The 14,722-nt window shown below is 43.8% G+C and overlaps 1 protein-coding gene across 1 annotated transcript in view; it reads left to right on the forward strand.

Moving 5' to 3' along the window:
* The first annotated feature begins 687 nt into the window (after window positions 1-687).
* The window catches only part of GCLC (glutamate-cysteine ligase catalytic subunit), a 38,038-nt gene continuing 24,003 nt past the window's right edge, over window positions 688-14,722 (forward strand). The window contains 6 exon segments of the mRNA XM_029962836.1: window positions 688-723; window positions 726-762; window positions 765-837; window positions 1,131-1,536; window positions 1,599-1,731; window positions 4,117-4,151. Coding sequence (XP_029818696.1) covers window positions 688-723; window positions 726-762; window positions 765-837; window positions 1,131-1,536; window positions 1,599-1,731; window positions 4,117-4,151 — 720 coding nt within the window.

Genomic DNA, 14,722 nt, shown 5'->3' on the forward strand with positions numbered 1-14,722 from the left:
CCTGTGCTTGGCACCACGAGATGTGGGTTCGGCAACCCAAGAGATGCAGAGGAGGTCGTCTCCGGGAGATGAGGTGTCACCTCTCCGGGTCTCCCTCCATCCACTCCAATCATAATTTTCTTTGCGATGTGTGCTCTGATCTATAATAAATACACAGCAGCGCTCACACACCGGCCGTGCTTTCACTCAGCAGCTTTATTTAGGCGCTTTCAGTCACACAAGGGTCTCTTTCCACTCGGAACACCAGCCCGGCAAGCCCTGCCCTGCCCTGCGCTGCCCCGGCCGGGCCGCGGACACGCTCCCGCGCATGTCGCCGTTGGCACGCGAGCGACGCCTCCTCCTCCCCGTGCCCGGGGGTGCCGGGTGGGGAAGAGCGGGCAGCGGCGCTCGCGGGCGCTGCGGCGCAGCCGTTCCCCGCATATCGCTTTCCCGAGGCTCTCCCTCCGTTCTTCCCGGCAGCCCCGCGCTGAGGACACCTCGGGCCGCCGGGCCGCGCTCAGCCCCGGGGGCGGTGCCTGCCGACGGAAAGTGCTGAGTCACGGCCTGAGCGCGGCCGCCGTCACGTGCGGCGCCGGGATCGGGCGGCGCCGCACGGCTCAGAGTGCAGAGCGCACCCCTGGCGCGCTCGGAGCGCACCGCTCGCTCGCTACCCGCTTCGCCTCCCGGCCTCCCCCGCTCCCGGCCGGCATGGGGCTGCTGTCGCAGGGCTCGCCGCTGAGCTGGGGGAGGAGACGCGGCGGCACGCGGAGCACGTGCGGCGGCACGCATCCTCCAGTTCCTCCACATCTACCGCGCCTGCGCGACGCCACAGGACCTGCTCAAGTGGGCGACGAGTGGGTGAGACCTCGGCCCGGGGCCGGCCTCCGCGCGGGCTCCGCCGCCCGCGCGGCGTGGCGGGGTCCGCTCGCGTGCGGGCCGGCCGTGCGCCGCCACAGTGCCGGGGGCCGGCGCCTCGGCGGCGGCGGCTCTGCGGAGGGGACGTCGGGGCTGCCCGGCGGGGCTTGTTTACCCGCACACACACACACGCTCGCCGCCTGTCGTTGCGCAGCACGGCTGCCCTCGCACTACCTCTCGTTACCAGCACGGCTGCCCCACTCTGAGCGTTTCCGAAACGCTAACACAACTTCCAGTGTTCCCGCCTGGCAACGGTCGGTTGGCCTGGGCAGCCCCTCGGGAGGTGTATTCCCGGGCGGTGATGCCCGGCAGCACTCGCTCCTTCCCCGGAGTTTATGTTCTCTGGAGCGAGGTCTGAGTGAAGCATGTGTGTGCCGAGACTCCACAGCAGTGCCAGCTCAGCCCCAGACTCGGTTTTGGGGAGGCGAGCGAGGGAAGCAGGACCGAGTGGCTCTGCAGTGGCAGCCCTCTCGCCGCGCAGTGTCCCTCCTGATCCCCGTGGAAAGAGACCTGCCGAGCCTTGCTTTACCCCAGAGTCTCCTGGGCGTCCTGTACATGTCAGCCTGCCTTCCAAACAAGGATCAGGATGATTACTCGGGTCATGGCTGGAACTTTGTTACAGGTGCTTTGTGCTCGAGCACCGTAACTTTAGCCACAGGTCTTAGGCGTATTGCCTTGTAAACCTGTGCTGAATTGCGCCACAGCCTGACAGCACTCTGCGAGAAGCAGAGTCTCCTCTATTGATCCGTAGGATTGGCCGAGGGACCCAGCTTCCCCTGGAGACAGGGAGCAGCTTCACATGTGCTGCACTAGTGGCTGTTCTTGATCGTGGTGTTGGTGAGGTCCAGCGTTGGTCACTTAAGAGGTGCCTGTGATGTGACTGCAGGGCAGTTGGAAGAGCAGAGTAGGATGTGAACAACATGGGAACTTGGCCATTGCATCTGTGTCATGCACAGTTTGCTTTCTGAATGGCAAAGGGACTTGTGAGAAAACTTTATCCAGGTGGTACCAGTAGCTGTTCACCGATGCTCTTTGCCAAAGGAAAATGCTGTTCACCATGAGCACTTTGAGAGAACTTGTCTCTTAAAGTCTGTACTTTTAAGGAATTCCTGTCACTATTCACGTAACAGCAGGAGCTGCTTCTGTGAGTGAATGGGGGCTTGGCTACTAAAATCTGTTCAGTGAAAATATGTGTTGTCTACACCACAGAGTTTTGCAGCCAGAGTGGCATGGACTCAGGAGATTTAAATATACTTTTATCTACCCCATCTGATGTCTCTGTGTTCCTACGTCTTATATGACTGAAATTATGCTGACAAAAAAGCCTCACAGCCTTGAGTCCAGGAATATAGACAGTCTGCGTATTACTCTGAGACTTAGCTTGAGGGTTTTCTCATTAATCTTTAAGATAGGATGCTCATTTTTTTTTGTTAGATTTTAGTTCTCCTTGCTTTCTCAGAGTGAGATTTCACAAGATAGCTAAGGTTCATCCATTAGCAAGCTTCCCTTCCAGGCTCCAGACTTGTGTTTCTGCTGCCTGCCTTGTGTTTTTACTGGCCATCTGAGTTCGAAAAGTTAACCCAGCAGAAAACTCTTCTCCCGTTCAGTTTTGAGGATGGTTTGTTTTCTCAGCAGAGCTTCAGCTGTTTCACTGCTAGATCCAACAAATTGTGCTTAATGTGAGGAAAGTAGCAGGAGCATGTGGAGGAAAGGGTCATGCAGAACCAGCCTCTGCAGCACCCACAGCTGGTCACTTGGTAGTCTTTGCTGTGTGGTGAGACTGGACTCTGGCAGCCTCTTTCTTCCTTCAGCTGGGGGACCGTACTGAACAAAGTATTTATGCTCAGTAAATAGTGGTGCATTATGTTTAAGGAGATTCACAGTTTTCTTCTATCATGCCCAGCATGGCAAGAGGCAGAATTTTAAGAGCAATATCATTAAAGCTATTATTTTGATGAGAAGTAAGAGCAGTTTTTGAAATGCCTATGAACATTCAGAGAAGGTCAGGTAACCCAGTTCATCAACTACCTCTTCATTTTAACAAATGATAATAAACTCAGGTGTGGCAACTTACCTTTGTTCTACTGTATTATGCAATTATATATTTTTATGTAACACAGCATTTAAGAGTGTGTTAATGGACCAGAGACTTGTAGCCAGTCTGCTCTTGTTGTGCAAACACAAAACTGTACCTCTGCCCATAACTTCCTTGAGCTGTGCTGTAGATAGACTAGTGCAGAAAGCAGTAAATTTGTTTTCCATTTTTCCTCTCAAATATCTAATTATTAGAAAGTGGCGCCACGTTTATATGCAGCTTAGATGAATCAACTGACTAATTGGACAGTTTTCATAAAAAGCCTTTTGTGCACTTTGACCTTCATGTGTAAAGTCATAGCCTGAGGGTGTTTAATTATTTTAAAAACTTCTTGAAGATAGAAATCAAGAATGAAGATGACACCCCTCATGTAATGGTAGAGATAAAATCAGAAAAAACAAAATTACTTTTGTGTTCAAGAGATGTTTCTGAGACAATGTTCAGTGCAAAATGTATTTTCTAATTTTTTTTAAGGAATGCTCATGAAGAAAAAAGCCAGCTTTGTTAGTACATGCTGAGTTTGTCTTTCAGGGCATATGTGTGAATACTTTAAAGGTTGTCACCATCTAGGTGATGCCATTGTGAAAAGGAAATACTGTGTTTACTCAGTGGTATAGAACTAGCCTTTGCTTTGGTTTTGTTTTCAACAGGACTCCACTTTTCAGTGTGTGTTGTAAAACTCATTATAAAACTGTGGTTGTCCTTTGGGATCACAGAATATTCTGAGTTGGAAGGGACCCACAGGGATCATCAAGACCAACTCTTAAGTGAGTGACCCATACAGGGATCAAACCCACAACCCTGGTGTTATTAGCACCAGGCTCTAACCAACTGAGCTAATCTCAAGGATGCTTGTAACCTCCTAGGGCCTCCATTCCCTGAGATCCCAGGGGAATGAAACTGGGAAATCATCCTGTGCTTTCTGTTCCTTGGGTGCCAGGCAGAAGTGTTGAGGCTAAGTGCTAATGGCTGGTGGCATGTGTTTGGAAGGGAGCAAGACAGCATCACAACTTGCATTGCAGGGTAGCATTCCCTAATACTCTTGTCTTCTCCTGAGTAAAGAGCTGGAAAGGTCAAAACACTGTTTGTGCTGCCTCTTGAAAAGTCAGCTCTCTTACTGCTTGCAGGGTTAGTAGAACCAAGAGCTGTTATCTCTTTTGAGGTAAGTTCTTTTTTACTCTGTTTTCTGCAACCGTGAAGTCTTTGCAATGGTAAAAAAAAAAGCCTACAAAATGTGACTGTAACAGAATAAGACTTGCTTTAAAAAAAGCTTTCTAAAGGTCTCCTTGAATCTGCATTTGCAGGTAAGGTCTTTTGCCTCTTAATCATCCTTCTACCTCATTTAAAACTGATAGTTGGCCTCTCTGTTTATGCTTGACTTCTCCTGACTGTGGGGAATACAAAACACTGAACTATCTCATTATCCCTCATCAAACCCTGCTTCACTATCCGTGCCTTAATGCTCACAAAAATTGGGCAACAGTTAGATCTGCTGATGAGACCCTGTGTATAATAGGTATAATATAAGGTATAATCTCCTTGTGTTTTCATCTTCCTCTTCCATGCAATAATGTATGCTAAACTTTGGATTTGCAGAGTCATGATCATTAAGTTTTATTTTGTTTTGGTTTTTATTTCAGAATTAAAAACCTGCAACTTTTCAATATTATGTGTTAGGACTCCAGTAGAGTTAGCAGATACTATGCGAAACAATTAGTTTGTGCAGCTTGGCAGATCTTAGTAGTTTAAAACTAGAAGAGTTTAAAGGGTTTTAGCCAAAGCCTATTCTGCTGCCTCCTGCTTTTGTCCCAAAAAGCTGTCTTCTGTGCCAGTGCATTATTAGTCTCCTGTGCTGTTTAGTGCCTCTTGTGTGCTGATTGCATTCCTCTAAGTGATGGACATTGCTTAAATTTCTCTTTGCAGCTTTATGCAGACACTCAGATCAGACAAGTGGAATGGCTGGCCCTTGGCTGGGCTCGCTGCTGCTGCTTTGTTCTGAGCGTGCACACAAGTGTACGAGTCACAGCAGCTCATGCTTAACTACAGATACATGTGTTCATATGTGCATGTAATACTTGTCTTCCACAGTCTGCAAAGGATAAGGAGGAGCTGCTTCAGCATATGAAAATTTCAAGAAAGGTGTGCTGGAGGGAGATCCCCTCAGAAGGAGGGGATGTAAAAAGCAAGCATGGGCAAAACACAACAGTTTTATTTGAAAGTATATGTGAATGAAATGGGAATCTAACTTTCTCAGCCTTGTTTAGTTAAATTGGACACAATGACCCTTTTGTTGTGTATGAGTCTTATTCCTGTCAGTGTTGGAACCCAGCACACAATAAGCATCTTCAGCTTTTAAAAACTTGTTTTCTTAATGGAAACTTGAAGTGAAATTTGGAGACCCTTAAATAGGTTTGATAATGATGTGTATGAGGCAGCATGAAAAATGTGCCACTGCACTGCTTGCAAGTTGAAATCTTACTGAGTCAATTCTAGTTTGGTTTTGGGTTTGGTTGTTTGTTTTATTTTCTTACTTCTTTCTCAGCCCTTTTTAATCTTCTTTTGGTCTTTGTCCTGTACATTTGATTTATTCCCCTCCTTATCTTTTAGTTTTTTTAATTATACCTTGTAAATAAGTTAAATGAGAACTAAAAAGAACAGTTGCTAATCAGCACTTCCTCGTGCAAGAAGCAAAGCAGCCCTTCTCAGGTGCTGCAAGAGGCCAGAGGTTTCTTACCAGAATGTCCCAAAGGTATTGCTCCTGTTTAGAAGATGCGTGACTCTTGAAAGCTTTCTCCCTTTTCCTAATGAAAGGCTGGGCTGTGAAAAGAGCTACATTTCTTTTTGAGTGATTCTTACTAGGTAACTAGCAGTTGCATTAATGTCTTGCTGGAGTTTATAGCCTGTTCTGGTTTTGGTTTTTTTCAGGGCAGTAGCAATATATAAGTGATAAGATCAGAGATGTTACTTTACAGTCTGCAGAACTTCAGACTGGTAAAATTATTGCTGCATCTTAAGGAAGTGGATTGGGGTTCAAATGCACACAATTTGAGACTCTGGTTTGTCTGTTACCCATTTAAAACCAGGAAAAAATCTGGGGCATTTTTTAGCAATGGTGAATCTAGCTCACCAGCTGCATAAAATAAGAACAGCTACTATCTCTAAAATACACAGTTGAAGTTTTAGTCATCTCTTTGCTAAAAGACAACAATGAGGCTTAGTGAGAGACACTTGTGCACAAAAATGTTCAAAAAGAGATAAGAAAGGACCAGAAATGATAAACAAAGGAATAGGTTCAGAGAGCATCACAGTTTACAGGAAAGGTGGTGTTCTTTTCTCACTTTGCAAGAAATTTGGCTAACCTAATAGAACAGAAAAGCAGAAGATGTCCTTTTAATATAGTTATTTACTTTACAAAGCCTAGGTGTCCTGTAGAACAAGATGCCACATGATAGCTTTGAAGATGAGATAGACAGTTACAGGAACAACAAGAATAGACAGTTTATTAGGATTTTTTTAAACTCCATGTGCTGCAAGATGTTTGTCCATTTATCCAAACCACTTAGATAATTGTAGGTGACTTGCGGGGTTTCTTTAGTGTTTGTCTGAAGCTTTCTAACTAGCTCTTTGTTGTATATCTTATGAATAAAACAGAATCACAAAAAACGGTGGTTGCATTTTCCTGAATCTCAGTAATAGGGGGTCTTTAAAAAAAATTCAACCAAATCGTTATACAGATTCATCATCACTATTGTGATGATCTCACGTTCTCACTTCGTACAAACTGCTGCAATATACCAGTGTGCTGAAATTGCTTTGTTTTAAAGCTTTTCCTGGGAGTCTTGTGCTTATAATAAAGCTAGCATGGCCTAAAGCTTATGAATTATTTTTTTTATTTGAGTTCTTGTCATTTTAAGGCAAATGCTTTTAGTCTTGCCCTCCCCCAGCAAAATTCCCCGAACAGAATGCGTTTTTGAATTTCTTTCATGCAGAAATTCCTCTTGATGGCCCCTGCCAAATGTGGCATGTGTGGATGCATCTCAATGGGAGCTGTCTTAATCGATGTGCTTGCCTGCTGGCCAGCTGGGGGGGAAACAGCACTTGAACGATTTGGTTGTCACGTGTCTGCTTGTTCATCCTTTCTCTCTGAGCTTTATTTGGGTAAATAAAGGGACAGTGGAATTATTTCTTTACAGTAAGATTTAGTGCTTCCTTAATACCTTTTGGTATGGATACTTGCTGTTTAAAATAGCAGTGTTGCTGGGGCGGGGTCTGAAGGTATGATGTTAGTGCCTCAGCTCACACTTCGTGACAGCTGTGAGTGTATATATGCAACCTATAAAATGAATACACGAATGCAGGTAAATATAACTCTTTAAATCTTGACTTGAACAAGATAGGTGGCCTTGAAGAGTCTTCGTGTTTATTCCTTCTCTGGTTACTTGGACTGACGGTCACGAAACTACTTTTTCTGACTGGCTTTAATCCTCATGTCAGGGAAAACCTAAACTAAACCTTCTAACTCTCAAAACATGCACAGTGTGTTAACCCACCCAGTGGCTGATAATTTTGCTTCATCTCCCTCCTGCTCAGTTCCTCCATGTCTGGGTGGCAAGATACGTATGGGTTGTAGTGCAGCACTAGTGACCTACCTGAGAGCTTTGGTGCCGGATGCACTGTGCATGGGACAGTACAGGACTTACTGTAGTTTATGCTGAGATGCTCTTTGAAAAGTTAATTTTGTAATTAATGAAAACCAGTTTGGAGGTTTGGGGGGTTTTTTTGTTGTGGAGTTTTTGTCTTTTTTTATTTTTTTTTTCCCAAAGCAAGCTGCAGTTTGTCATAAATAGTGACCAGCCTCCATGGTCATCATTGATTTCCTCCTTTTCAATGTCAGATTTTAATAAGAGAAGCTTAAATTACCTACTGGTTTTATATTTCTGACAATGAAATATTCTGTTCACAGTGGACTTCCTTCTGTGGATGTCAAGTGGTGGATTGTAATTCCTCTTTTCCCACAGGACCTATTCTTACTGTGCAGATACCTTATTTTAGTTAACAGTATGAGAAAGGATGAATTAGAAGGATGAGTACAAGAAAGATTTTGTTGTTGATGTTGCATGTTTGGTTTTTCTACTCTTACTTTATGATGCAAAAGGCAACTTAGAAGCTTGCTGCATCTTGTTTCACAGCTGAATAAATAAAAAAGTTGTCTTTGCTGCAGAAATCTAAAATTAACATTATCCCAGTCTTTTTAACAGTATTAGCCTCAGGTGTTACATAGTACAGCAGTCAAAGACACTTTTTTCCTGTAATGCACTACATCTTTACTTCTTTACAATCATGCAAATGTTTATACCTTCTTGATTTTAATTTTCAGTAACCCAGCTTCCTGGTTTGTGGTGTGCGCAGCACAGAATGTCCTCTGTTCACATTGTGTCATGTGCAAAAGAAAATCTGCAGCTCTGATGTTGGCACATAGGAGGAGAGACAGGCAAGAGCACTTAGCTGGGGGTTGCTCTGTTTACTGAGTTGAGAGCCCCTGCATCCTCTTTGGTTTTTTTATCTATGGTCATCTTTATTGTGGCATAGAAGTTCTTGGGTTTTTGTTTGTTTGTTGTTTTTTTTTATTGTCAAAATAATGGAAAACACGAGTTGTGCTTTGTTTCTGGGACATGGTTTCTCTGAGTTGGTTTTCTACAGAGCTGGTGATGGTGCTTTGTTCGTTGGATTGGCCACTTCAAATCTGCTAAATCAAAATTAAGCATTTTGGGAATTATATTTGAATCTTGGTTCAGCTGTTTGTGGCAGATTTTTGCAATTATTTCTGTTGCAGAGAACATCCATAGTAATCTCATGAGCGTGGAAATTCCTTGCATCATGCCAGTGTGCAGTTTTGGGGCTTGCTGGCTAGAAGCGGGGTAAGCAGTCTCTGTGGCACTTCCAGACTTGTTTCTCTCTGAATTTACCTCCCTTGGGGCTTAGACTCACCCTTGTAAGCCAGTAAACCCTTCATTAGCAGTATATTACCAGCTGATTATTTCTGTGGCTCCATGTTTTATCACAGCAGTAGTAAGAAAATAACTACATTAAAAAAACCATCTTGAATATTATGCTCTACATGCGTCAGAAGTATTTGTACTTACAGAAAATACTTGCTTTTTCCATCTAACACTGTGGCAGAGGTTCTTTTATGAACAATCAAGTTATTAAAAGTTTGTTCTCTAGGCTGTCATTTAATGGTAGTGGTATTTTAATGATACATTAGCTGACCAAATATATAGAGGAACTACTTTTTTTTTTCCATGTGAGCTTAATAACTGGGGAAAAGGGGTTTGTTTCGTTGATGCTCTTGAGAGGAAAGTTTACCTTAGTTTTTGTTTTCTGCTGTATGCATAAATATATGAGGCATACTACACGATAATACTTTAATGTTGGTAGTGGCTTCTGGTAGTAGTAAACAAAGCCATGAGACCTCATTGGACGTTTAGGGGAAAAATTTCAATTTCTTGTAAAACCTGAGGGAAGGCTTGTATGAAGAGATTGCTAACAATTTCTCCAAGTATGTGTGGCAATAGCTGCCAAGTGGAAGGAGAAAGAAGCTGTCATTAAGATTGCCTTTGAGAAACAACAGTAGACCATGAGTCCCTTGTGATGAGGTTTTTTAGAAGCACAGAATGGTTTGAGTTGGAAGGGACCTTTGAAGATCATGGAAGGACATCTTCCATTATACCAGGTTGCTAAAAGCTACTTCGAAACCGGCCTTGAACACTTCCAGACATGGGACATCTACATCTGAGATGGACGGTCAGGAGTGTGGTACAAAGCTAATGCAAGGTACTGTTTTTCACAGCTGCAGAGTGTGCAAGCTTGCATTGCTTTTCTCTCAAAAAAGCTTCTCTTCAGATAATTCTTCTAAACTATTTTCATCTCTTCTGTCATCCACTCTACACCTTACTTCTGAGCTTACTGAAGTCCAGACTCTCTGCTTTCTTATGTTCTGGTAGGCAGAAGTAACTCGTGGAAAATACTTGTTAAAAGAATTTTAACATTAATTCTAGAGTAGAGATTTTACTCTCAGCTGTTACATAGTTTTTGTTCCATGTGCACTTAGCATGATGGTGTTAAACTGAGTGTTTGAGGAGGGATTTGATATTGGGAAGTAGACCACTGCCAAGGCAAGTATTTGGACAGTTGATATAATGTTGATGTCCAGGTGCTGGAAAGACAAATTACTTGTAGGTAGAATTGTCTTGTTAAGGTTTAGGGCTTGACATGCTCAGTGATCTCAGAGCTAGGGGGAGAGGTTAATAAAGCTTAGGCAGAAGGATGTACTACTGATAGTGGGCACAAAGAACACAGAATTTACAGGCCACAAGGACATTTGGCACAACTCCCAAGATAAGGAAAAAACTAACAAAGCCAACTCAGCAACTGTGCTGAGATCGGCTCCAACTGGATAAAAGGTAATTTCGGCAGAGGGAGCTTCCCAGCACTGACTCACAACCCACCAACTCAAGAAACCAACCAACCCAAAAGAAGAGAAGGACCCAGCATGCGGACTAATTAGCATGAAAAGCGAGAGAGTCATTTAACCAATAGAAGGTAGAATACTAATTAATAAGAGAACTGTGTAACTTGTGGTCAATGAACAGTGATTTCTTCGTTTGCTAAAACGTATAAATGGTATAAAGTTTTGATGATCAGGTAGCTAGCCTTTTGTGGGTTACCACCTAGCTCCCTACTTTGCATAAATTAAGAATAAAACCTTAAGCTGAGACAGGGGAGATTCAGATTAGATATTAGAAAAAAGTTTTTCACTGTTAGGATGGTCAGGCATTGGAATAGGTTGCCCAGGGAGGTAATGGAGTCACCATTCCTTGAGGTGCTTAAGAGGCATCTGGATCTGGCAGTGCGTGATACAGTTGAGTGATTACAGTGATAGTGCTGGGCCGACGATTGGACTGGATGATCTTAAAGGTCTCTTCCAACCTTGACAATTCTATGATTAAATACAAATACCTTGTCTTGGTGTGTGAATTGGCACTGCACACCAGGCAGTGAGCCTGCATTGAAGACAACAGTGTAGCGTGTGTGACAATTTCGGTTCTCCTCGTTCCTTGGAATTAGTACTAAAGGATTGTTTGACTGATAACACCTTCATTTTTAAGAAGTGCACTTTATGCAGAAATAGTGTATGTGTAGTTATGGTCAAATAACTCAGGCATTCAAACACAATTTCAGACATGCTTACCCATTGCCACAGGCTTACCCACTTTGCCACCAGGCAAGACTAGCAGAACTGTTTGACTTAATGAATGGAGAGTGGTTGCGGTTCTCCACAGCTGAGAGGCTTCAAGGTCTCACTTGTATTTGCAGAGGCGACATCAAAGAATTTTCAAAAGCCTGAAATTTTCTTTGTAGCAAACTCGGAGAAATAATCGTAGTAAGTGAAGTAATGCCATTCTGGGGGCTGTTCTGCTAGCAAGCTAATGGTGCATTCTGCTTCCTGAGAAGATTCGGCAGTGGAGTTGAGCTGGCGTGGAAGTACTTTGTAGATGCAGTACATTGCAAGCCAGTAGTTGAGAGGAAGGAAACCTGTAAAGAACAGTTTTTCTTTATGTTGGCTCATGGGTAGTTCTGTTAGAGTATTTGCTTGAACAAAGAATTTATTTGCTTTTCTAATGCATTTAACTATGAACAATACATTTTTTTAGGCTTGCTCTATGTGCGTGTGAATTTAAAGCTTTTGCAACCTTGCTGGCCAAACTGTTGTTCCTTTGCCTGGTAAGGTGGTACAGCACTTCTGAGAGCCAGACAGACCTGGGCTTGTCGGAGGGATTCGTCCACTGAGGCTGTGCTGAGCATGGCTGGCTGCAGGGAGAAGCTGGGAGACCACATCTTTACACAGAATCACACACAGAATATGCTGAATTGGAAGGGCCCCACTAGAATCATCAAGTCCAACTCCTAGCCTTGCACAGGACCATCCCCAGGAGTCACACCTGAGAGCATGTGCCTGAGAGCATTGTCCAAATGCTTCTTGAACTCTGTCAGGCTTGGTGCTGTGAACGTTTCCCTGGGGAGCCTGTTCCAGTACCCTTCACCCTCTGGGTGAAGAACCTGTTCTTAATATCCAACCTAAACCTCCCCTGACACAACTTCATTCCCTTGGGTTCTGTCACTTATCACCACAGAGATCAGCACCCATCCCTCCTCTTCCACTCATGAGGAAGTTGTAGACTGCAAGGAGGTCTCCATTCAGTCTCCTCTTCTCCAAGCTGAACAGACCAGGTGACCTCAGCTGCTCCTCATGTAGCTTCCCCTCCAGGCTCTTCACCATCCTCATTGCCCTCCTTTGGACACTCCCTAATGGCTTAATATCTTTCTTATATTGTGGTGCCCAAAAGTGCACAGAATATTCAAGGTGCAGAGCAGAGTGGGACAATTCCCTCCCTTGACTGGCTGGAAATGCTTTGCCTGATGCCCCCCAGGACATGGTTGGCCTTCCTGGCTGCCAGGGCACTGCTGACTCATATTCAACTTGCCATCAACCAGGACCCCCAGGTCCCTTTCTGTGGCACTGCTTTCCAGTATCTTGTCCTCAGCAGCCTTGCAGCAGGTACTGGCCAGAGGATAGAGATATGTAGGGTTTGCTGCAGGGTGAGAGCACTGACTGGGAACTTGGGTCCAAAGTGGCCGCCTTCCTTACCATGGCAGTGTGCACTGTCCTAGCTGGCTCTAAGTCAGCCATCTGCATCAGTAGTTTGACCTGATATATATTTTGCTGCTGCTTGCTAAGGAGCCTTAGTTAAAGTAGTTAAAATTAGAGGGAAAAGTGAACTCTGAAGAGCTTGGCAAAATGATGAATTATGAATGTTGGGTGAAATCCCACATGTTTGGCGGCCCTTGGACTCGAATCTCTGCCAGGCAGGCTGATTCTCTCGGCTTGGCTGCATTTCTCTAAACTTTATTGTGGATCGAAAACATGTGAGAAGGCTGTGAATGATGAGCTGAAGTTGAATGTAAAAATGTGTGAACTCTGCATTTGGTTTTTTTTTTTTCTTTGTAGCTGTAGGATAAATCTTTTGATGAGCCTAAATTACATTCTTTAAGGATGCTCATTCAGTCAGTCCCTCTGTTGTCAAGATACTCTGTGGGTTACTTGGAACTGTTGGCAGCCTGTCTGAAGTTTTTTTTCTTTTCTCATTAAAATTAACGGCAGATCTTCCCTGTGTTAAGACAGCTTTGAAGATTTAGTCAATGTTTCTGGAGGCAAGAGTAATAATTGTTTCTAAAGCCAGATGGATAAATACAGTATATTCACTACTATACTTGGAATATGAAACACTGATTTCTTTGGGTTTGCCTTCTTGGCTTAATGTTTCTTTACCCTTTTGGCTTATTTTCTTTTGTGAAACTTGTAATTCCATTTATAGAGAAGTACAGTGTTCTCACCAGCAGCTCATTACAGCTACCTTTGGAGGGGGATTTCTAAGAGAGGAGGCTAATGGTAGTAGCATATTTATGTATTCACCATGCATGCAGTGGGCTTGATGCCCATTCTGTGTCCATATGTGTGGCTCACACCTGTGGACTCGCATACCCTCTCTAGTTTAGGCTGGCTACTAGTGAGAATGCTTTTACAAAGCAGGAGATGATGCTGAATGTGTAGGAGACTGGAAGGTATGAAAGTCCATTTTTTTTTACCAGTAATCAGGGTCAAGTGTTACTGGAGAGACTGGTACTAGGTAATAATTAAATCAGTATTGGAATGTGTTCTGGTTGACTATAGTCTGTAGTTATCTCAAGATAATGGCGAAGATTATGGTGGCATAGTACATGCAAACCACAAAGTACACTACACAAAGAAGTGTTGTCTTGCACAGAAACTAGAAATCATTATTTTTCTTTAGGGAATTAAAATTTGATCTTAAAAAATTGCTGAATGAGTCCCTCCAGAGTTTGTGTCTGATCAGATTCTGTAGATTTACAAACACTCTTGGATAATGCTGCTTGAGATTTAATTGCAAATCCCAGCAGTGGATTGTATTTTTTATCACAGTAGCAAGCAATAACTCTTCCATGGACACTGAAGCAACCAACGAAGATGAAGCCCACAAATCCACTTCCAGAGTGCTGGAAAACATGGCAAAAGTTCCCTGTGTTTTGGCAAGTTGCTTTCCTGTACACATCAGACTTCTATACAAAACAGAAGTTGCCATGAGTTGGTATCCATCAGCATCTTGCATGAATCTGATCTCCTGGAGCTGGAGCAGTCATATCTGTAAAGCACAGAAGGATGTGGCTCTAGACAGTGTTGGAAAATGAAACAGAGGAGCACAGTGCAAAACCTCTGACAAGTTCTAACTGTGAAACTGCAGCCTAAATTTTTAACTGTAAGTTGATGTTTCAACTAGATGATTTATGTAAGTCTTGGAGACAGCAGTTTGAGAGCCTCCAACAAAAGCACTGGATATGACCGCTGGTCCAGTCAGGGGTTTTGAAAACCAGTACCCTGGTAACACGTTTCTGTGTGCAACTTCTGTTTTTACATGATAGGCAATACATTGCACTTGGGCACTGGTTTGTCTTTCACACTTCCCAGAACAAAGCAAATCCCTGCCAAATAGGTGTTAGGAAATAGAGTGTATCAGTAAGTATTTAAGGGCTACAAGATCCAGGAGGCTGTTAGATTGCTGTTCTGGGTAGCACTCTAGAAGTCTTTACGGGAGC

Source organism: Manacus vitellinus, unplaced genomic scaffold (assembly GCF_001715985.3).
Source record: "Manacus vitellinus isolate BGI_N305 unplaced genomic scaffold, ASM171598v3 scaffold_4_pilon, whole genome shotgun sequence".
NCBI classification, from domain to species: Eukaryota; Metazoa; Chordata; class Aves; order Passeriformes; family Pipridae; genus Manacus; species Manacus vitellinus.